The sequence below is a fragment of the Tursiops truncatus genome, chromosome 17 (genome assembly GCF_011762595.2).
Source record: "Tursiops truncatus isolate mTurTru1 chromosome 17, mTurTru1.mat.Y, whole genome shotgun sequence".
NCBI lineage: Eukaryota > Metazoa > Chordata > Mammalia > Artiodactyla > Delphinidae > Tursiops > Tursiops truncatus.
In genome coordinates this window covers 21983681-22007059 of record NC_047050.1, presented here as the reverse complement: position 1 = coordinate 22007059, position 23379 = coordinate 21983681, and the positions used below count along the sequence as shown (strand labels likewise).

Below are 23379 nucleotides of genomic sequence, written 5' to 3'. Positions count from 1 at the left end.
GCCAATATTTTATAAGAACTATAAATGGATTATAACCTTAAAAACTGTGAATCACTATGTTGCACACCTGAAACATATAATACTGTACATCAACTATACTTCAATAAAAAATTTAAAAGGTAAAATTATCAGTTTATGAAAGAAGACCTTTCAAATACTTAAACGGTTCCCTAAACTGACTCGGATCCAGACCATATACCATCTTCATATTTACTTCAGTGAACAAGAACACTTCTTTGCTCACGTCTCCTTTTCTATTAAACCCCTTCTTTTCTGTCCCTATACCTTCAGTAGCACTAAAGATAAGTCAAAGCAGGAACAAGATAAAGGGATATTTGAAAAGAAACTGAAATCTTTGCAAAAGTAGTGACATATTTTCAAAAGCAATTTAAAGTTTTAAACCCAACTGATTGCTCTTTGGTCAAAGTTCCTTCCTTCTCTATGTCTTTCTTGGTCTTGCACACCATCAGTAACTGACTTAAGGAAGTGAATAAAACAAGTAAAGGAACCAGGAGTTCTCTATTACATGTTTGGCCTGCCCTCAGGGGCCTTAGATGTTTCAAGTTATGAAAAAAAAAAATCACCTTTGTTGATTTTAATATTGAATTTATACATCTATCTACATTGGGGGTTACTTTGTTAATAAATTTTGAAAAAGTACAATGAGAAATCTACTTTATAATGTATTTTTACATTATTTACAAAGTTTGAGAAATTTCAATTTGATAGTAATAATTATGGACTATCAATATCAGTGTTTTTAGAGTGCCTCTATGCTATTTTTCTTTTAAAGGGTCCAATTCAGTAATGACAGTGATACACCCAAGGTCTGAAAGAAATTAAGGCAGGAATAAACAAATCCATTCAGCAGTAAAAGAAGTCTTGCTACTGCTAAGGAAAAAAAAGGAAGGTATTTTGAAGCCAAGCAAGCACATCTACACAGGGTAAATCTGGTGCAGAATAAGCAATTCTACACATAACGTAGAATCCCATACGAAATTCAAGGATATGTCCTGAAATTGGCACCTAGATTTGGTCAGAATCAACATGAAAGTGTATTTTTAATCCCTTATTGTTCTTTCAATTCAACCACAGTAATGTGTTTGAATGGATTAATAAAAGGTTTTTTTAAAAAAACCCTTTGGTTCACGGGAACACTAATCTTTGGCCTAACTTCCTAGATATTCCACATGACTTAAAAACAGTTCCATCCTTGGGAATAAATGAAGAATCCTTAAAACCCATACCTTCAAATTATAAATATCTAATTCCTATGATAACTCGCTCATTCAGAAAAAAAGGGAGTGGCAAACTTTTCCTGTAAAAAGCCAGACAGTAAGTATTTTAGGCTTTGTAAGCCACACCATCTCTGTCACACTCAACTTTGTCACTGTAGCATGAATGCAGCCACAGACAATATATAAACAATTGGGTGTGGCAATGTTCCAATAAAAACAGTTGTTGGGGGCTTCCCTGGTGGCGCAGTGGTTGAGAGTCCGCCTGCCGATGCAGGGGACACGGGTTTGTGCCCCGGTCTGGGAAGATCCCACATGCCGCGGGGCCGCTAGGCCCGTGAGCCATGGCCGCTGAGCCTGCGCGTCTGGAGCCTGTGCTCCGCAACGGGAGAGGCCACAACAGTGAGAGGCCCGCGTACTGGAAAAAAAAAAAAAAAGAAAAAGTACAAAAAGATCACCTGCTCTAAAATATCAAAATTCCATACATGAGAGCATGCCAGTATTTTAAGATTTTGAAAATCTAAATGAAAGGCAGATTTCAATGATGATCTTTAAAATTTTACTATAGTTATGATAAATATCACTAGATTATCCTGTATTCCTAGACAAAAACACTTAACTTTTTGTCAAGCTAATACATTTCTATAGATGATAAACTCTTCAATTTTGACCTAGACTTTTTAAAAGGACTATCTCTAGTTGCATGTAACTGCTATGATATCATTAGTATATCTAGAAAGGAACAATACTTTGGCAGGCTTTCCAAATATTCATAGCTGAATGAGCATTTTAAAAAATATTTGGCAACAGTATCAATCTATTTCTAATTTGAGACAAACTTTAACCTAGGGAAGGTCCTTGTTTATTGTTGATACCATTAGAATGAACCCTTAGAAAATAAGCCACTCAGTCCTGTACGACTGTAACAAAGCAGAATAGATAAAATAAAAAAAATGATGTCTGAAACAATTTGGGGAAAAAATTTATCAAGTGGTATTTTGTATCTTTGTAGACATCTATAGCTCTGATAATTTGAGGCACTCAAAGTTTTGAAATCTGTCATAAAATTAATGACAAATTAATTTTAATCCTAAACTCATCAATCCTATATAGATAATGTAGTATCTCAATTCCATGGCAAAGTGAGCTTCCCTAGTCCAACAGCCTAAATCATTGTTATCCACAAAAGAAGCCAAACTCTGAAATTCTAGGTTGTGGCATTTCTATATCAATATTAAAAGACAGAGAAATTCAGAAAAATCTAAATAATGGTCCACACAAAACACACACATCAAAAGATTGGCTTATAAGAAAAGCCTGCTTCCACTCATACAAAAATATACTTAAAAACTAGACATTTGGGCTTCCCTGGTGGCACAGTGGTTGAGAGTCCGCCTGCCGATGCAGTGGACACGGGTTCGTGCCCCGGTCTGGGAAGATCCCACATGCCGCGGAGCGGCTGGGCCCGTGAGCCATGGCCGCTGAGCCTGCGCATCCGGAGCCTGTGCTCCGCAACGGGAGAGGCCGCAACAGTGAGAGGCCCGCGTACCACAAAAAAAAGAAAAAAAACCCTAGACATGTATTTCTCACTTTTGTTAATATAAAGTATGAGAAACTAATTTCTTTTTTTTTTTATTAAAAAGTGCTCCTTACATGCATTCTGTTTCTCTAGTTTTACCACATCTATTACATTATATCTCAAAGTAAACTCCTGTTTTTCAGAGTAACTGAACAGAAGTAAATCTTTGAAATTTGACACTTTAGCTATTGAAAATTATCAGCTGAAGTATTCATTTAAGCTAGTAATTAACCATTAAGAAAAAACAATTCTCAAGACATGACTATGTAAACTCTCTGATACAATTCAAGCATGGCAATATTTATTTAAAAGCTCTGTGTTTCATCATACGTCTAAAATCTCTAGGAGTAAAGAAAATCATCTTTTAGCTAAGAAAAAAATTTTCTATCAGGGGTATGTTTTGCTTAAATAAAAATTCTGTTTAAATCAGTCAACCCACAGGTTGTCTAGAATTATCAAACATATGAGAATTTTTCCAAGTAAAAAGATAAATTTTTCTGTGGTATGACTCCAATATATGCTAAACATTACAGACCACTGATATGTATGATTAAAGCTGACCACAATAAAGATTATATATACCAGGCTCTAAATAATCAAGCCACTAAAACGACTCATTTTACTAATCTCAGAAGGGTGCTCAACTGCTTGAACATCACAGCTAGTCAGATGTCTTAATTCTATCTTTACTCAATCCTGAATTATCTGTGTCAATAAAAATGATTATTATCATATAAACCTCTAGTAATTTTCTTACCACTACCAGACCATGATTCTGTGATGGGTCAAAAAATTGACAAATGAGGAATTTATTGATTCACTATTTTTTTCATATATTCACCAAAAATTTGTGTGCCTATATGCCAAGCATTATACTATTTACATTTTGTAGTTATATCTGTAAGCAAAGCAGACACAGGGCTTTGCTATCACAGAGCTTATAATCCAGTAAGGGCAAGAGACAAATCATTACCTCAATAATCTAAAAAAACATAACCAGCTGTGCCACTAAATAGTCATGAAGGATTCTAGTCAATATAGTAATACAGTAACGTTCCAGTTAATACAGTAATATATTGATCAGAAGTACACATCACCACTCTCCTTCCAGTAGTTGGAAACAATGCCTTTAACACATAAGGATCATATATAAAATTGGGATTTAAACAGTTATGTTTAACAGTTTAATATAATATGGGACCACCAAAAATTTTAAATCTTTATAGCACTGTAGCAGCACATAACTTATAAAATTCTTGTGCCTAAAGCCTTTGCTAGTTAGTAAAAAATTTTCTCCTAAAGATAAATAAATGTTGGTCAGATTTTCTTAGATCATCTAGGTGTAAGGTGTAAGCAGTCACAGAAAGTTGTCAGAGCAAGACAGAGAAAAGAGATATGCACAAAGTCATATAGGTATTTAGGGGCAAAGTAGGATCTAGAAGCCTAGCTTCCTAATCCAAAGTCAGTAACCCTTTTCATCTTACCAGCCAGCTTCACATGTCCTCTTTTAAAAACGGTGTCAGTACAACTTAATAGTGTCAACTGATAAAATTACCAGTATGAAAGGAAAGGTACTAAAAAACTACCAGCCTTTAATTCATAATCAACTAAATGAAACTACTGTTTGTAATGTTAAAAGATATTGCTATGTCTATACTTCAGTTAAATATCTAGTGGGTCAACTCAGCAGAGAAGCAAAACAAACAAACAAAAATCGATTAGTTTTTTTTAGCACTGGAAGATGAGCTTTTTACTTTTCAACCACTTGTCCTACTGATAACCTGTCTCTTTCTTAAGGATAGCCCGTCTCTTCTTTTTGGAAGCACAACAAAGAGGAAAGACATTTAACTAATCAGATCTCGTTCTTTTTCTACAATAATTACATTAAACTCTTTTTAGGTCTTACACTTTCTATGTAGTCCAAATTAGGAAACAAAAGGCAGTTAGTCTCTATGGATAGATACAATCATATATATTTCCTACATAAAAACCAAAGTGAGAACCTAGATCTGAAAATAATGTACGCTATGTTTCCTAAATCAACTTTATCAGTATGTGTAAAGATAAAGAATAAGGCTGCATTGCCAAAGATAATCATATGGCAATTTCTTAATTTTCTAGTTTATCAAAATGGAAAATGAGTTTCTGTTGGAATAGAAAGACTTCTATTAAAAATTCTAGTGTTATCAACAAATTTTCCCAGATTAAAATAATTGTTGAAAGCTTAATTATGCTACTTTATTAAAAGCCATGTATATAAAACCACAGAAAGACAAAAAGTATTTTAAAATTATTAAATTTTTATAGCTTCTATCAAAGTATACATGGAATTTGTATCCCACATACTTCTAATAGCAGGATCATCTTTTTAAAATTTATATATATTTTATGATTGTATAATATTCTTTTGTAGATTTTCACAATTTGCTATTCAAACAAAGCTAGACATTTGGGTGATTTTTTTTTTTTTTTACTTTATAGAAAAAACATAAAAAGAGACCAGTGTTTACTGCCAAAGAGACTCCAATTTGTATCCTGCTTCCAACTCTTAACAGCTGTGTAGCTTTGAGCAAATTACTCTGCTTCTCTGATCCTCTCATCCTATGGCAGTGGGTAGTTTTAATAAAAATAATGTAAAATGTCTAGCACAGTGCCTGATACGTGCTTAAAAAAATAATGATTATAAAAATCTATCATATTTTAAGTGATTTCCTTAGACTAGATTCCCAGAAATAAAATTATTCAATCGAAGATATGAATGTTTTTAAGACTCTTGATAAATGCCACCAGATTTTCTTCCTAACTGGTTATACTAATTTAGATTCTCAATAGCAGTGTGTGAGCTCCTGATGAGCAATATGTTAAAAGACAAACTTAGAAATTAAGAATAATGAAAAAGCCAATTACCTAAACAAAATAAAACCTTAGTATCGTGTGTGTATATATATGTATGTATGTATCACTAATAAATTAAATTCAATGTAGACTTACCCTACATGAGGGACTGCTATCCCTTTATGGGAGGGAGACAAGGTCTGAAGTTTGCTTCCCAAAGAGCTGCTAACTGAAGACACTTTACCTGAAGGAACACCTTATAATAAAAAAGGTATTAGTTTTAACGACAGTCTGAAAAACAAAAATCACATAAAACAGAGCATCTGACAAGGAAAACAGTTTATTTATTTATTGCTTTAGTGGCAATAAATCTTTGTGGCAAAATAACAAAATGAGTCATCAAATAAGAAAAAAAAATTAAATAAAATTTCCAGGGAACAACATACACATCCTTCATTTATAATTTCTGTATTTCTTACAATTTATATACAAATAAAGATACACTTCAGTAATCAATATTTCCTTCAAATCATTAAATATTTGTCTACTAAGGATAACTGTCAAGTTCAGAGAGGGATAGGTAGAAATGAGGGGAAAAATACTGTGGTCAAAGAATCAAGAGAAGAACTTGGTTGACTATTCTCAAGAGATGATATATCACTACAACACTGAGGGTAGACATATAGCTAAAAAAAAAAAAAAAAAAGGACTATAAAATACCTAAAGTAGAAGCTACTGAAAGTTACTTTATTTCTAAACCAAAATAATTACTTATCCTCCACATCTCATCCTAATTATAAATCTATTTTGAATAATCCAGAACAGAATACTATATTCATTTCCTTTTGTACCAACACTGTTAAAAGAAAAAAAAAATCAAGTTATTTTATGGATCTCATTACCTACAACAGTTTTGCTAGTGCCACTTGGCTGTGGTAATCGTGAAGATCCTGATGAGGTGGCTCCAGGAGAACTGGACTTTTTAAGTGCAGGAGGCTTATACTAAAATAATGAAAATAAAATATTTGATCATCATCACTCTTTGATTATGGATTGTAAACCAGTATTTCAAAAGCATACATTACCTTAAATGAGCAATCTCTTTATTAGTTCCTGAATTATCCAAATTTAGAAAGTGTAGGTTAAAATATATCACCTCACAGAGAGGTTTCCCAAAATATGTTTCTTCTCAAAACTGGAGTACTAAAAGTTTGGCTCAGATGTTGTACTGCTAAAATAAACTAAGAGCAACTTTTCCTCATTCAAAGAAAACAAAATGGATGAAATGGAAAAAAAATTTCCTCAATGTTCAGATTTTTTTTTTTTTTTTTTTTTTTGCGGTACGCGGGCCTCTCACTGCTGTGGCCTCTCCCGTTACGGAGCACAGGCTCCAGACGCGCAGGCTCAGCGGCCATGGCTCACGGGCCCAGCCGCTCCGCGGCATGTGGGATCTTCCCGGACTGGGGCACGATCCCGTGACCCCTGCATCAGCAGGCAGACCCCCAACTACTGCGCCACCAGGGAAGCCCTCAATGTTAAGATTTTAAATGCCAACCATAATATCAGAAAAACTTCGAAACACCCAATGATGCTCACTCAGTGGTGTAGCTTTAAAGGTCAATATTCTTACATGTTCCTGGGTATGGTTTTATATTTCATATATATAATCCAGTCATATTTCTTACTGATAAAAATTCATAAGAGTACCTATCAGTCTGAACAAGTTTTACAATAGCTGCTTAATGGATTATTGCCCCAGTGTGGAGAGAAAGAGCTAATTCTGGCTTTATTAACCTCACCAGACCATGTTAGATGAATGGGATGTGGGCTGAGAAAGATAGGGTATTTTAGCTTATCTCGTTTATTCTCATTTTTTCTCTCTTCTCTAGAGATATCACCGTTAATTTTATTTTACTGTCTCTTACTTGAGCCAAATTTTGCTCTGTTACTGAATTTAAAAGAATCTTATTGAACACCCACTCCAAGATAAAGAAGTGAATTTGCCCAGGGTTACACCCCAACTTAAAAATAAAATAGGAATTAAGACTCACGCCACCTTAGTTCTAGCCCTATACTCCAACTATAAGGTGATTACTTGCATGTATGTGTACTTGAGCCCAATGCATTATTTAGATTGCTTTGGACTTAATGAGAAAAATTGTTTTTAAACCTAATTTTCAAAAATCAAATCACATTTATAACCTATAATCAGTATAAAATTTAAGATGTGCTTGCTACTAATGAAAACTGCTAAGCACAAATTTTGAACTCAAATATTATCTCTCTTCAAAATTCAGTATCTGACCTTTTGCAAAAACAAATCTTGGTAAAATGGTCTCTCTCTCTCTCTCTCTCTCTCTCTCTCTCACTCACACACACACACACACACACACAGACAAATAACATGGACATTTGGCAGTATAATGCCAGAAACTGCAATTTCTTAAGCACTTGGCAACTAGAAAACCTTCGATAACTGTCTGTCAAATGAACAAATGACTAGGAGACTTTGGAGATGAGCCATATAAATATACTGTTTCTTTGAAAACCTAAGGGGTATTTCTGGTTAGTGTCAGTCTCTCCTACTAAAATACCAATGCTAATGAAGACATTAGGCAAGATTTTAAAACTAACAATATGGAAAAAAAGACCTAACAAAGATTTGTCAAAATATTAGAGGCATGTCTACTAAAAATAGGGTCAATAAAATTGGATTAAGAAACAGGATTGGTGACCCGCTCATACTGTGCTAATTACCAAAAACAGAGCAAAATGATTAGCATTAATAAAAGATAATAAAATTTTAAATGCTCAGGAAAGTATAAAAAATCATTTTAAAAGCACTGAATGTCAGATGAGAGGAAAAAGAACTGCCAGGCCAACACCACGTGCGATTGTAACAGGGTCTGGCCATCACATGCTTTATGATTATGCATTACTAGATGGTACAGCAAACTAAAGCCAGTAATTTAATTTAATGTGTCTCCAGACTGGTAGATACCTGGAATAAACAAGTACAAATTTTCTCTGAAAAAGGCACTTCACAAGATTAATCCTTGAGAATAACATTTTAAGGGCAACAGCAGAAAATGGTCGATAATAATTACAAACATAATAATATAAGGAACCACAAATGAAAAAAGCAAGAACATATCCATAAAGGTCACATGATGTAACAATTATCAGACACATAACATAAAACAATTATGCTTACTACATTCAAAGATATAAAAGACAACTTTGAAAATATCAACAGGAAATTGGAAACTATAGAAAGTAACATAGAAAATTAGAAGAAGAAATTAAAAATAAAATAACAGATTACAAATTCAATGGTGGAGAAATGAAGCAGCTGTATAATCCTCCTATAGATAATCTATAATCCTCCTTATAGATACAGATATAATCCTCCTATAGATTTAAAAAAAGGATTTTAAGAGATTGGAAATCATCCAAAAGCAGTCCTTCTGGAAACTGTGTATCTCTGGGTTTAATTTCAGGAAATGAGAAAGAGAAGGGAAGCGGAAGGGAAGGCGAAAGGGGAGACAAGAAAAGGAAAATGAATACAGGAAAGTATGACCCATATTCAGCAAAAAAAAGTCAACAGAAACTGACTTCAAGTGGGCACAGGTGTGTAAGACTTTGTAATTAAGAATTTCAAAACAGTTATTATAAATATGTTCAAAAAGTAAAGGAACATATACACAAGAATTAAAGGGAAATATGGTAACAGTGAATGAACAATATAGGGAATCTCAACAGAGAAATGAATGTAAAATATATGCATTTTTTCAGATAACCAAAAACAGAGAATTCATTGCCAGCAGATCTGTACTATTAGAAGGCTAAAGAAACTTATTCGGGCTGAAGGAAAATGACTAAATATAGCAACAGAGATTTATAAGAAGAAATGAAGAGGTCTGGAAATGATATATGTGAGTAAATATAAAATGCAGAGTATATACATGTATGCATAAATATATATAGTGTGTGTCCCTATATACGTATAAATTTATGTTCACATATTATTTTCTCCTAATTTCTTTAAAAGACAGATTTTAAAGCAGTAAGTATAACACTTATAACAATACGCATCAAGAGTATTGATGGCTTTATAATGTCTACAGAGTTTTACATATATACAACAACAGCACTAAGATTGGTGAGAGGTATATAAACATATCAATAGACAGGGTTAAGTTAAAGATGCATTTTGTTATTCCTAGAGTAACAATTTTAAAAAATACAGAGACTTATGGCTAGAAAGCCAATAGAGAAAATAAAATGTCTTCTACTAAAACAAGAGAGGCAAGGAAGAAGTAACAGAGGAATAAAAACAAAAATAAAGACAAAATAGAAAATAGCAACATAGCAGACCTAAACACAAACATATCAATGATCACATTAAGTGTAAATGCCAAAACACTTCAACAAACAGGTTGAGGTTGTCAGATGGATTAAAGAAAACTATAGGCTGTCTACAGAAGATGCAAACCTACAAATTTAAGTTAAAGAATAGAAGGAAAATTAGGATAATTAAGCTGAAACAGCTATGTTATCGATGAAACAAATTTCAACACAAGGAATGTCACTAAAGACAAAAAGGGACACTCCATATGATAAAAGAATCAATAAATACAGAAGATATTACATTTGTAAATGTAAAACATGTTTAATAAGAGAAATTCAAAATACTTGAAGCAAAAACTGGCAAAATTAATGAGACAGAAAAGCTCACAAAGATTTTAACACATTTCTTAGTAACTGATGGAATAAAAAGAACATGGAAGATCTGAATGAAGCTACCAGCCACCTTACCTGACTGACATTTATAAAACTTTATACCCAACAACTGCAGAATACACTCTGCTTTTCATATGCCACAGAACATTCATTAAGAGACCACATGCTAGGCAATTAAACAAATCCCAATAAGATAAAAATCTTACCAAGTACATTCTCAGACCAGAACAGAATTAAAACAACAACAACAAAACATCTAGAACAGCTCCAAACACAGTTGGCCCTCTGTATCCACGGGTTCTATATCCACTGGTTCCACATTTACAGGTTCCGAATCCATGGATTCAACTAACCACAGGTCAAAAAAAATTCCAAAAAGTTCCAAAAAGCAAAACTTGAATTTGCCACATGCACACAACTATTTACATATCATTTATACTGTATTTACAACTATTTACATAGCATTTACATTGTATTAGATATTACAGGTAATCTAGCGATGATCTGATTAAAATATGTGGGAAGGATGTAGGTTATATGCAAACACTATGCAATTTTACATTAGGGACTTATCCTTGGTGGGGCAGGGAGCATGGGGTGGGGTTCCTGGAACTAGTCCTCCAAAGATACCAAGGGATGACTGTATCTGGAAGTAAATGACTCATATTTGACTAGACTTTGAGTAAAATAAGTCACAAATTTAAAAATATTTTGAACTGAATAAGAAAAAAAAAAAACACATTCAGATTTTTGAGATGTAGCTAAAGCAATGCTAGAGCAATAAAACCAAAAGCTGTTTCTCTGAAAAGATACAATGAAATCAATAAATCTCTAAACAGAATAATCAAGGGAAAAAAACTAACCAGAGGGAAAAAAAGAGAATACAAAATACCTGTATTAGGAATGAAAAAGAGGATATCACAACATATTTCTACGTTAAGAAGTTAACACCTTAGGTCAATAAATCCAATTACACAAATTACTTAAGAGATACAAATTGCCCAAACTGACACCAAGAAGAAATGAAAATCTGAACAGCTTTGTATCTACCCAAGAAAATGATGTCGATGAAAAGCTCTGAAAAAAAGAAAAACCCATACCTAGATGGCTTCACTGGTGAATTTTAGCAAACATACACAATAGGAATAATACCATTACTGTAAAAGTCTACAAAAAAAGAATTTACAAACTCTTTCAGGAAATGGAGGAGGAAATAACTGCAAATCCATATGAGGCTAGCATTACCCTGATACCAAGACCAGCTAAAAACATCAAACGAAGAGAACTACACACCAATATTTCTCACAAGCATAGAGGCAATAATTCTAAATTTTAGCATATCAAATCCAATAATTTATAAAAAGAGCAATAATTCATAACAAAATAGAATTTATTCATAGAATGCAAAGTTGGTTTAACATCTGAAAATAAATAAGTGCAATTCATCACATTAACAGAGTAACAGAAAAACTATGGTATTTCAATAGATAAAGAGCGTTTGACAGAATGCAAAATGCATTCTCAGTTTAAAAAAGAACTCTCAGCAATTAGAAGAGAACTTTCTCAGCCTGACAAAGGGCATTAACAAAAATCCACAGCAATATCGTACTCAATGGTGAAAAACTGAATGGTTTTCACCTAAGAACAGGAAGAAAGCAACTCTCTTTCACAACTTTTACTCAACACTGGACTGAAAATTCTAGCTAGTGTAATAAATTATTACAGGGAGAAAAAGGCATAGAGATTGACGAGAAGGTAGTAAAACTGTCCTTATTTACAGATGACATGATTATGTACATAGAAAAACCCTATGATATCTACAATAAGCTATTATAATAAGTGAATTTAACAAAATAGTAGGGTGCAAGATTAGAAACAATGTCAAGATCAAACAAGATAAGGAAAACACTCTTGAAATAAATTTTGTTTTTCATCGTAAGAAAAAAAATTAGGTAATCGTGTATGATGATGGACGTTAACTAGACATTGTGGTGATCACTTTGTAATATAAACAAATATTGAGTCATTAGGTTGTACACCTGAAACTAATATAATGTTCTACATCAATTATATTCAATTAAAAAAAGAACACCTAAATAAGCAAGAAATGTAACAAATTCATGGACTGGACAATTCAATATTAAGATGTTAATTTTCCCCAAATGATTTATATATTTAATGTATTTCAATCAAGCACTAGTAGACTTTTTTGGTAGAAACTAGCAAAACAAAAAAATTTATATAAAATGTAAACAACCTAGAATAACCAAAGTAATTTTAAAAAGAAAAAACAAGTTGAAGAATTTAGACTACATGATTTTAAGGCTTATATGGTATAATATTTAGTATGGCAATAGTGTGGTATTGATAAAAGAACAGACATACAGATGAATGGAACAGAACAGTATGTCCTGAAATAGAACTAAAAATATACATTCAACTGATGATCAAACAAGGTGCTTAGGCAAATTCATTGGGTAAAGAAGTCTTTTCAACAAATGGTGCCGAAACAACAGATTATCCATATAGAAAAAAATGAACAATTGCCCTTTACTTCACATCATACAAATATTAGCTTGAAATAATCCACAGATCTAAATGTAAGAGCTAAAACTATAAAATTTCTAGAAGATAAAGGAGAAAAATCTTTGCAAGCTTGGTAAGGGTAAAGATTCCTTAGAACCAAGAAGAAAAAAAAGTCATAAAAGAAATAATTTATAAATTAGACTTTATCAAAGTTTTAAGCTTTTGCTTTTCAAAAGCTATCCTTAAAAAAAAAAGCCAAGACACAGAAGGGAAGAAAATTTTGTTAATACACATTTGAGAAAAGACTGAGAATATTTAACACATGCTTTCATTCAATAAGAGAACCTAAAAAAAGGACCAGAAAAACCTTCCAGATACTTCACAGAAAACACAAATGACCAATAAGAACACAAAATGAGGGCTTCCCTGGTGGCGCAGTGGTTGAGCGTCCGCCTGCCAATGCGGGGGACGCGGGTTCGTGCCCCGGTCCGGGAAGATCCCACATGCCGCAGAGCGGCTGGGCCCGTGAGCCATGGCCGCTGAGCCTGCGCATCCGGACCCTGTGCTCCGCAACGGGAGAGGCCACAACAGTGAGAGGCCTGCGTACCGCAAAAAAAAAAAAAAAAAAAAAAAAAGAATATACAAGGGAGAAAAGACAGTCTGTTTAGTTAAGTGGTGCTGAGAAAACTGGATGGCTACATATAAAAGAATGATTATAACATTTCCTCAAACCATATACAAAGATAAACTCAGAATGGATTAAGGACCTAAATGTAAGACTAGAAACCATAAAATTCCTAGAAAACAGGCAGAACACTCTTTGACGTAAGGCATAGCAATATTTTTTTAGATATGCCTACTAAGGCAAAGGAAATAAATGAAAAAATAAGTGAATGGGACCTAATTAAACCTAAGAGCTTTTGCACCGCCAAGGGAAACCACTGACAAAACAAAAAGACTACCTACTGAGTGGGAGAAAATCATTTGCAAATTATGTGACTGATAAGGGATTAATATCCAAAATTTATAAACAGCTCATACAACTCAACATGAAGAAAACAAACAACCCAACTAAAAAATGGGCAGAAGAGCACTTCCCTGGTGGCGCAGTGGTTGAGAGCCCGCCTGCCGATGCAGGGGACACGGATTCGTGCCCCGGTCTGGGAAGATCCCACATGCCATGGAGTGGCTAGGCCCGTGAGCCATGGACACTGAGCCTGCGCGTCCAGAGCCTGTGCTCCGCGACGGGAGAGGCCACAACAGTGAGAGGTCCACGTACCGCAAAAAAAAAAAAAAAAAAAAAAAAAAAAAATGGGCAGAAGACCTAAATAGACAGTTTTCCAAAGGAGATAGAGATGGCCAACAGACACATGAAAAAATGCTCAACACTGCTAATTATCAGAGAAATGCAAACCAAAACTACAGTGAGGTATCACCTCACTCCAGTCAGAATGGCTATCATCAAAAAGTCTACAAATAATAAATGCTGGAGAGAGTGGAGAAAAAGGAAACCTCCTACGCTGTTGGTGGGAATGTAAATTGGTAGAGCCACTATGGAGAACAGTATGGAGGTTCCTTAAAAAACTAAAAATAGAGTTACCATGTGATCCTGCAATCCCACTCCTGGGCATATATCTGGAAAAGACGAAAACTAATTCTAAAAGATACATGCACCCCAATGTTCACTGAAGCACTATTTACAATAGCCAAGACATGGAAGCAACCTAAATGTCCACTGACAGATGAATGGATAAAGAAGATGTGGTATATACATATATACACAATGAAATATTACTCATCCATTAAAAAGGAATTAAATATTGCCACTTGCAGCAACATAAATGGACCTAAAGAATATCATAGTAAGTGAAGTCAGAGAAAGACAAATACTGTATTATATCACTTACATGTGGAATCTAAAAAAAAACAAACTAGTGAGTATAACAAAAAAACAGACTCACACATACAGAGAACAAACTAGTGGTTACCAGTGGAGTGAGAGAAGGTGGGAGGGGCAAAATAGGCATAAGGGATTAAGAGATACAAACTACTATGTATAAAATAAATAAGCAACAAGGATATATTGTACAGCACAGGGAAATATAGCCATTATTATGTAATAAATTTAAATGAAGTATAATCTGTAAAAATACTGAATCACTATGCTATATACCTGAAACTAATATAATATTGTAAACCCACTATACTTCAATTAAAAAAAAATTCATAAAGCTATAGTAAACAAAAATATTAATGTGGTCTGGGGACTATATAAAAAGGCAAAAATTGATTATATGTAAAGTCAAAATAGTGACTACTTCATGGGTGTTGGGGGCTAGGAGTGAGAGAACATTACATTCTGGGAGTGAGACACTAGTGGAGGCTTTTGTAAGACTAACAATATTGTATTTCTCAACTTTCTTGTGGTTATGTATGTATTTATGTTTTATGCTTTGTTTTCTATGTGTATAATTTACAAAAAAAATAACGGGAAAATTGTAAGAAAAAATCTGAATAAAAGTGTTGTAAAAAAATAAGAGCTTAGAGATATTTAAAATGTTAACTATGTTGATAACTTTTAAAATATATATATTTCTCAAATTTTCCATAAAGAATAGGAATCCTTTTAATAATCAGAAAAATATTTATTAAAAATTGCATATCATCTTTCCAGACTTAAAACTTCATTACTTTAGAATAAGTAGGATAAGAATCAATCAGAATACTGATTTGGAAATCAGAATATGATTAGGAAAATTCCTAAATCATAAAATACTTATCGTATTGCTTTAAACTCATAAGGTAACTCAGCCTAGCCTAATCTGATGAAACACTACTGCAGGATCTAAATTATGCATGAGTTATTTCAAAATAATTTGTTCTTTTAAAATAACAAGACATGTAATTTAGCATATATTAGATGATATTTTTGGTTTCCTATGTCTTCATGGGTCTACTTTAATACAACCATGCCTAAATTTGATAAAATTCCTAGTGAAGGATTATGACAGCTTAACTGAACGGTAGAACTTCTTGTTTTTACCTATAAAAACCTGATCTTCACTGTGTTTGTATCATTATTTTGATTAGAGCAGGGTCAAAAAGTGGGCTGTAATCAGGCCAGATTACAGCTGCTAAATATGACAAGGAAGCATTTAAGCGTGTTTAGGAAAAGTACTCTACTTAGTTTACTAATGTAGATCCAGTACCGGGTACAGTGTCTGGTTCAAAGAGAGTACTCAAAAACTTCTTGAATGAATACAGATGAGAAAATATGGGGTCAGACTGAAATAAATATATATGACTAGGCATGGTATCAGAACTGATAAAATTTAAGGTGGGAACTTAAAAACTACTTGGATTTTACATTTACAAATCATTTGGCACCAAGCTGTTGGAATACACACATTCTATTGTATTTCCTTTGCTCTACTATTTTATTCTTAAAACAAAACAAAATCCTATTGATGTTCTTAACTGTTCAAAAGATATACATTGTTTTCCATTTGTTTTGGAAATTCTTCTAAATGAGTTTTCTTCGCTATTCTTTCCCCACAATGATGATGGTAATAATGATATGCTCCATTTCCAATAATATTAACAAAAATTCAATAGGAGGATTCTCTCAAGGAGGTCTCAGTTGCAATGTGGTCTTTTAACCCAATATTTTATTCATAAGTAACAAAAAAATAGATTTGATTATTTACTGTTTGCTAAGTTTAAGTACTAAAAAAAAGTTTACAAATGAAAGCTTTGTGAAAAATAAAATTTGCTTAAAAGTATGATATTGTCAAAGTTTTTATGTGACAATATGCTTAAAGAAAAACAACAGTAGTGTTAATATAAATTTAATATAACAAAATCCTTATATGGTTTATGGTTCTCTAAGTGCTTTCACATACATCATTTCATTTGCTTCTCACTATAGTTATGTAGATTACCACTTCACAGATGAAGAAATGAAGGCTTACATACATTAATGTCATTTGTCTAAAAGTTCAAAAGTAGCAGTCTGGATGTAACCCCATGTTTTCATTTCCTCAAATGTGTTACTCATATATAACATGGAAACATTCATAACTTACATGATTTTCAAATGTGGATTTTTATTGCAATTTTCTCATTCATCTAACCCCTCTACTTTCCTCTGAATCTGCTGCATCTATTTTAAACTAATTTTCTCCCTTTTTTCCTAATACCTCTTTAAATCTGTATATTTTTAAGTCTTTACTAACTCAAGTCCACTTCAAATTTTGTTCTCAACTAGCCATTCAAATTTCTTACTAAATCCCTGAACAGTAATATATAAATTTTAGCAGGTGAGAAACTGTAGTTAAATGTGCTATAAAGAATAAACACAAAACTGTGAACTTAAAGTCATTTTCTCATTTATTTGTAGAAATGACCACAATGATTACCTGTGTCCGAGAAGTCGATTTTCCTTTGGTATCGGTAGAAAATTTGCCTTTATTACTAATACGTGCTGCCTGCTCTTTACAGAAATTTATATGTCTATCAGCTGCATTTTCATTAAATCTCCTCTGGCAATATGGACACTGAATATAATCTAAAACAGAAAAAAGAAACAGACTAGTAACATAATACTTGAAATGGGACATAAAGAGTTATAAGTTAGTAACTCAAGACATATAACATAAATAACAACTGCTAAGCAAAAACTCTCATTTTCTTATAACCACCCAACCTGACTTATCTAAACTTAGTAAAGACATTTAAGAAAAAAAGTATGCTAGTATACGATAAACTGCAATTTTCTCCCAGCTTAGAGTCAAATTTGAGGGGAAAAAAAAGATAAATCGTCCCTACATAAAAATGAATAAGTAAAGGAAAAATGTTAATTATTTTTTGCTTCTATATTACCATATGTTTTCATCACAAATATATATTTTCATAAGGTAGACTAGGTTAAGTAGTTAATAACACATTACATTAAATAAAAATTTACATAAAATAAAAATTTTAAATTTGGGCTCATCTGTTAAAATCTTTAATTTCAATTAGAGGAAAGCTGTCAAGAAATAATTTAATAGACTTTATACAGTTTTATTTTCTCTTAGAGATCCCAACAGATGGAATAATAAAAATATATCTCCTAACATAATTAATTCAAATTTAAGAAACAGCAAATGTTGCAGATTATATATTCTCCCCAAATGCAATATATAGTACAAACAAAACTTCTCACAAAATAAATCTTAAAGTTATCCCAGAAAGAACCAAATTTTATAGCACTGTGAAAGATTTCAACTCTATAAGATACAGAGAAGAAATAAATATAACAACTTAGCAGTGTCAAAAAAAATCTTCAATTTATTTCAATAGGTTTACTTTTTGAGATGGAGTTTTTTGCCCTTTAGAATTTACACTCATCTGAATCTCAGAAATTTGTCCTGCTAACTAGTGAAATAGGTCTAAAATCTCTAATAACAAAGAAGTTGTTCTGTCAGGACTAAGAGATCAAAAAATTTCTGAAGCCCAAATTATCCTGAAGAACTGCCCCCCGCCCCAGCTCTGACTTAACATAAACATGAGAAATATAACTGTGTTGAATAAGATGCAATATACAAATACCTCTAAAAGAGAGAATTCAACTTCATGGGGAAAATTAAGGTAGAAATAGAAGAGATGCAAACCCAAATGGAACATTCCAGAAATACTCATAGCATTAAAGTTAATTACTAAGACTCAAACAGGAGTTGGCAAACAAGGGCCCATGGGCCAAATCCAGCCTGCCCGGTGCATGTTTCTGGAACACTGCCACATTCATTCACTTACATATTTTCTGTGGCTGATTTCTTGCAACAGTGGCAGAGTTGAGGAGTTGAAACAGAGACCTTATGGACTGCATAACCTAAGATATTAACTATTGGTCCTTTATAGAAATTGTGTATCAACCCCTCCTTATAAAGATCATACCTAACTTTCTCTTTACTAAGAAATTAATCCCAACTTAGAATACTAACACAATTTTAATGCAGCTAACTTGTTATATTAAAATAACTACCTCTTGAGGCTACTCCATTAACCACTGTCAAAATGTCAACGGTGCTATTTTAAATCTTTCATCATCTCAATTATCTCATATGTGGTTGCCAGCATCTTGCCTTGCTTTTGGGAACAAGAAACAAGAAACTTTTACCCACCCAATGAAGAAAATATAAAAATACATGAATTTAGGGCATAATCTAGGTATATCCATCTATATGGTGGTTACCCCACTAGAATAATACATTTTTAGAAGCAAAATTATGATTTTTTTTCCCTTCCCAGATTAGAAGATACCAAAGAACCAGGCAACATAATTATTTGAATCTTACTGAATGACTACATTTCAATAGACATTATGCATGATTAAAATATTTCCTGGAGGGGCTTCCCTGGTGGCGCAGTGGTTGAGAGTCCACCTGCCTATGCAGGGGACACGGGTTTCTGCCCCGGCCTGGGAAGATCCCACATGCCACGGAGTGCCTGGGCCCGTGAGCCATGGCTGCTGAGCCTGCGTGTCCAGAGCCTGTGCTCCACAACGGGAGAGGCCACAACAGTGAGAGGCCCGCGTATCGGGAAAAAAAAAAAATTTCCTGGAATATTAACATTTAATAGTTACTACCATAATTTTTAAATGATATTAAATGCTTTATAAAGTATTGAGATAAAAAGATAATGCATTTCTATGTCCAACACTGATGTGTCTTTATAAGCCTAAATACCTGGATTGTCACCATTATTTTGTAGGAAAACTTTTAAAGATCATGCTTCATTAGGTTCAATTATTGTAAGTTAAGTTTAATATCTTAAAATTTATAAGAAATCTATCAATACTATCGATATTTCTTTCCCACATGAACAATTTCTGTCAACAATATGACATATACCAGGATCATAAGAAGGTGGAGGAGGGGGAGGAAGTTTGCCACCCTCTTTAAGGGCCTGACCAAGGCCTTTAGCTGCTCTTATGGTGGCTATGAACTCTTCATGCTTCCTCCTCCAATTAGATGGCTTCTTTGGTGGTTCGGGCTGCAAACAAATTAAAAAAACAAACAAAAAACAGTTTCAAAACAATTTTTAATAAAACTCAAGAAAACACCATATTATTTTAAATGTTCCCTCATCAGGAGTCCTTAAATGATCTCCCTCCCAAATTTATAATTTTGAAAAGAAACTTTAGGCAACTAAATTATATGCAATTTTTAAAATACAATTTTAATTGTGACAGACACTGCTAAATTGCCTCCTGTAGGTGTTACAAACACTTAAGCCACCACTAAGAGTGTATTTCCTTATTTTCCCATAGTTTCTCCAACATAGTATGATACTAAACTTCTGGTTTTTTAACTGATTAGAGAGGTGAAAAATAGTTCTCTGTGGTTTTAACTGCTTTTTTTCCTATAATGAGAGCGAACATCTTTTCATATCATAAAGAATCACTTGTATTGTCTTTTCTGTGAACTGTTTATAAGCCTGGTCAACGTATGTATTGGGTTATTGGCCTTTTTTTTTTTTTTAACAATTTCTAGTAATTCTTTATAGGAGACTAGCCCCACCCCTCCCCCACAATACATCTCTTTTAACCTTGTTTAAGGGTCTTCCGATATGCAGAATTATTTTTAAATGTAGTTTAACTTACTTTTCCTTTTATAGTCTCCAGATTTGCATTCAGTTAGCAAGGCCCAACCTCACACCAAGGTAAAATAAATTTTTTCCATGTTTCTACCTAGAACCATTCTTAAATTGTTATTCATTTGGAATTTATCCTGATTTATGACATATGGACTCTATTTTCTGTTATTTTAACATGGCTATGTGGTTATCTCACCATCCTTTATTAACTTTTCTCCCCAGTGAATTGAGAGAACACCTTTCTCATATTCCCTTTGGCATTTGGGTCTATTTCTGAATTCTCTGTTGTACTGTTCTGACTATGTGTGTCAGTACCCATGTTTTAAATATTGAGATTTTATAATAATATTTTAATATCCACTAAGATAAACCTACTTTATTCTGCTTTTCTTTCAATCTTTTCTGGTTATTCTTATATGTGTATTTTTCCATATGAACTTTAGATTCAGCTTGTCTATTTTTTTAAACTAAATTTTAACCAGAAAAATTAAACATTACATTCATAAACAACTTAAGGAACTTAAGGACTCTATTTTGCTAAGTCTACCTATCCAAGAATGAGATATATTTCCATTTGAAGAAGTGTTCGTTTGTGTCTTTCAGTGGTTTTTTAAAGTAGTCTTTGCGGAAGTCTTGCACCTTCATTATTATAAGGTTTATTCCTAAATATTTTATATTTTGTGTTGTTCTTTTATAAGTGTCTTTGAATCATTTTTATATTTCAAGGAGTTGTTTGTTGAAGTATGAAACCTGATAATTTCTGTATATTAACATTACATCTCATTACTTCACTGATTTCTCTTATTGTTTGTAGTAATTTTTCAGTTGATCTCTTGGGTTTTCCAGGTATATCATCACCTAATAATGATAGTTTTACCCCCTCTTTTCCAATTCCTATGCAACTAATTTCTTGTTATTATTTAACTCTACTGACTAGCACTTACTGTATTGGTTGGAGCTTAATCTTGTTCCTGACTTTAATGGAACTACCTCTAAGTATCTTTCCATTAAACATACTGCTGGCTTGTGTGCTACAAAGAAATTTATTTTGTTATAATACTGAAATATCTGATTATTCCTATTATGTCTTTGTTTTTCAAATCAAGAATATTATGTTGAGCCAACAAAGTCAAAAGACTGTTCTTTAAAAACACTTATAAGGCAAGACTAATCTAGAAAAAAAGAGAAAACAAAAATTACCAAGGAATGGAAAACAGTTCTTACAAACATGAGAAAGAAAAGAAGATATTATAAAAAAACTTTATGGTAATACATGGGACATTTAAGATGAAATGGATAATATCCTTGACAAACACCACAAAACAGATACCAGAAACAGAAAAATTATAATAGTCTTATATTTATTTTTAATGAATCTATTATTTAAAAGACCCACAAAGAAAACTCCTGGCCCAGATGCCTTTACTGTTGAATACTTGCAGACATTTAAGGAAGAAACAGCACCAATCTTTTAAAAACTCTTTCAAAAACAGAAAACAAGAGAACAACCTTCCAACTAGTCCTATGACAGCAACAAAACTGATGAAAAGAAAAATCACAGGCCACTTTTCTCATGAATATAGATGCAAAAATCTTAACTAAATAAAAGCAGATTTAGATGTTTGAGATGACTGATTCTTTAGTTTCTTACTTTATAGTGAGATTTCTGATCACAACATTCATCTGCTCTACAGTGAATATTACTAATTTTTGCTGCTCTCATCTACCTTTTCTTCTCAAAGTATTATTATATATATTATTATATTAATGCTTAGCTAATGTTTTTTATTACGCATCATTGAATGAGTTAGGTTTTCCTGGTACAGCTATTTACAAGAGTTTCTGGGAGAAAAGAGCAGCCCAGGGTAGCTTTCTAGGCTATACAAAACAGTTCTCTTCTCTGATGTACCAGATACAGATACAAATAAGGTCTCTGTGTGTGAACTCACCCAACACAACAAAGTAGCAGAGCCAGGGTTAAATCCAGGCGGTCTGAATCTTGAGCCAGCTCTCAAACCCGCTATGCTAGACCAAGATTTAATTAATTTATCTAAGCTAATTAAAGCTAATACAATCATACATCTGGCAGGTTACCAAGAGAAACTTTAAATAATAATTTATGTACCTTATTCAAGCTTCTCCACCCTTCCCTTAAATATTCATAAACTGAAAAACAAAGATGAACTGACTTTTCTGTTATCAAAGGATTTTATTAGTAAGATTAATTGCCCCATAGGGAAATGTTTTCCTGTAACACTGGGAAAAGTTATTACCACTGAAAGTAGTTTGTTTCAAAAACCTATTTAAGTCAGGTACTCAAATTTTGACTATTACACTGAAATAACTCTTTAAAACTATGTCGGACAAAGCATTTATGTGATTTATTCTTAGCAAATAACATATCATGAAAGGTGGTATTAAGGAGAGATTAGCATAGGAGATTCATTGCTTTTAGTTACAAAGAAGAAAATAAGCTGACAATGATCATATATGAACAATTGAGCAACGTATAAAACTTTTCCCCAGAAAGCGTAACAAGATGATAAATGCTGACAAATCAATCAGTCAAGATAGTATTTATTATGCTAAGATGTTTGTAACTAATAGCTTTCCTTTTGTATACTACAGGGATTACACTACTGGTAATAGTGTAACATACTGAGACATAAACCTAATTATAGCTGAAGTAATTAACGACTCACAATGAATGTATGAGGACTTCTCAGTTATTTCCAGCCTATAGCTAAGCAATTGGCTCTCCAATGCTACAAAAACCTCCCTGTAATAGTCGGACAGTACTTTGGCCTCCCTTTTGTTGAAATT

General features: G+C 33.0%; 1 protein-coding gene across 3 annotated transcripts in view; it reads right to left on the bottom strand.

Moving 5' to 3' along the window:
* The window catches only part of ZC2HC1A (zinc finger C2HC-type containing 1A), a 70603-nt gene that overhangs the window by 27525 nt on the left and 19699 nt on the right, over positions 1-23379 (bottom strand). For all 3 annotated transcript variants that reach the window (XM_073794538.1, XM_019926265.3, XM_019926266.3), the window contains exons 4-7: positions 19812-19953; positions 17337-17485; positions 6552-6651; positions 5806-5905 (exon numbers count right to left, since the gene is read on the bottom strand). In XM_073794538.1, coding sequence (XP_073650639.1) covers positions 5806-5905; positions 6552-6651; positions 17337-17485; positions 19812-19953 — 491 coding nt within the window. The remainder of the gene's footprint in view (positions 1-5805; positions 5906-6551; positions 6652-17336; positions 17486-19811; positions 19954-23379) is intronic.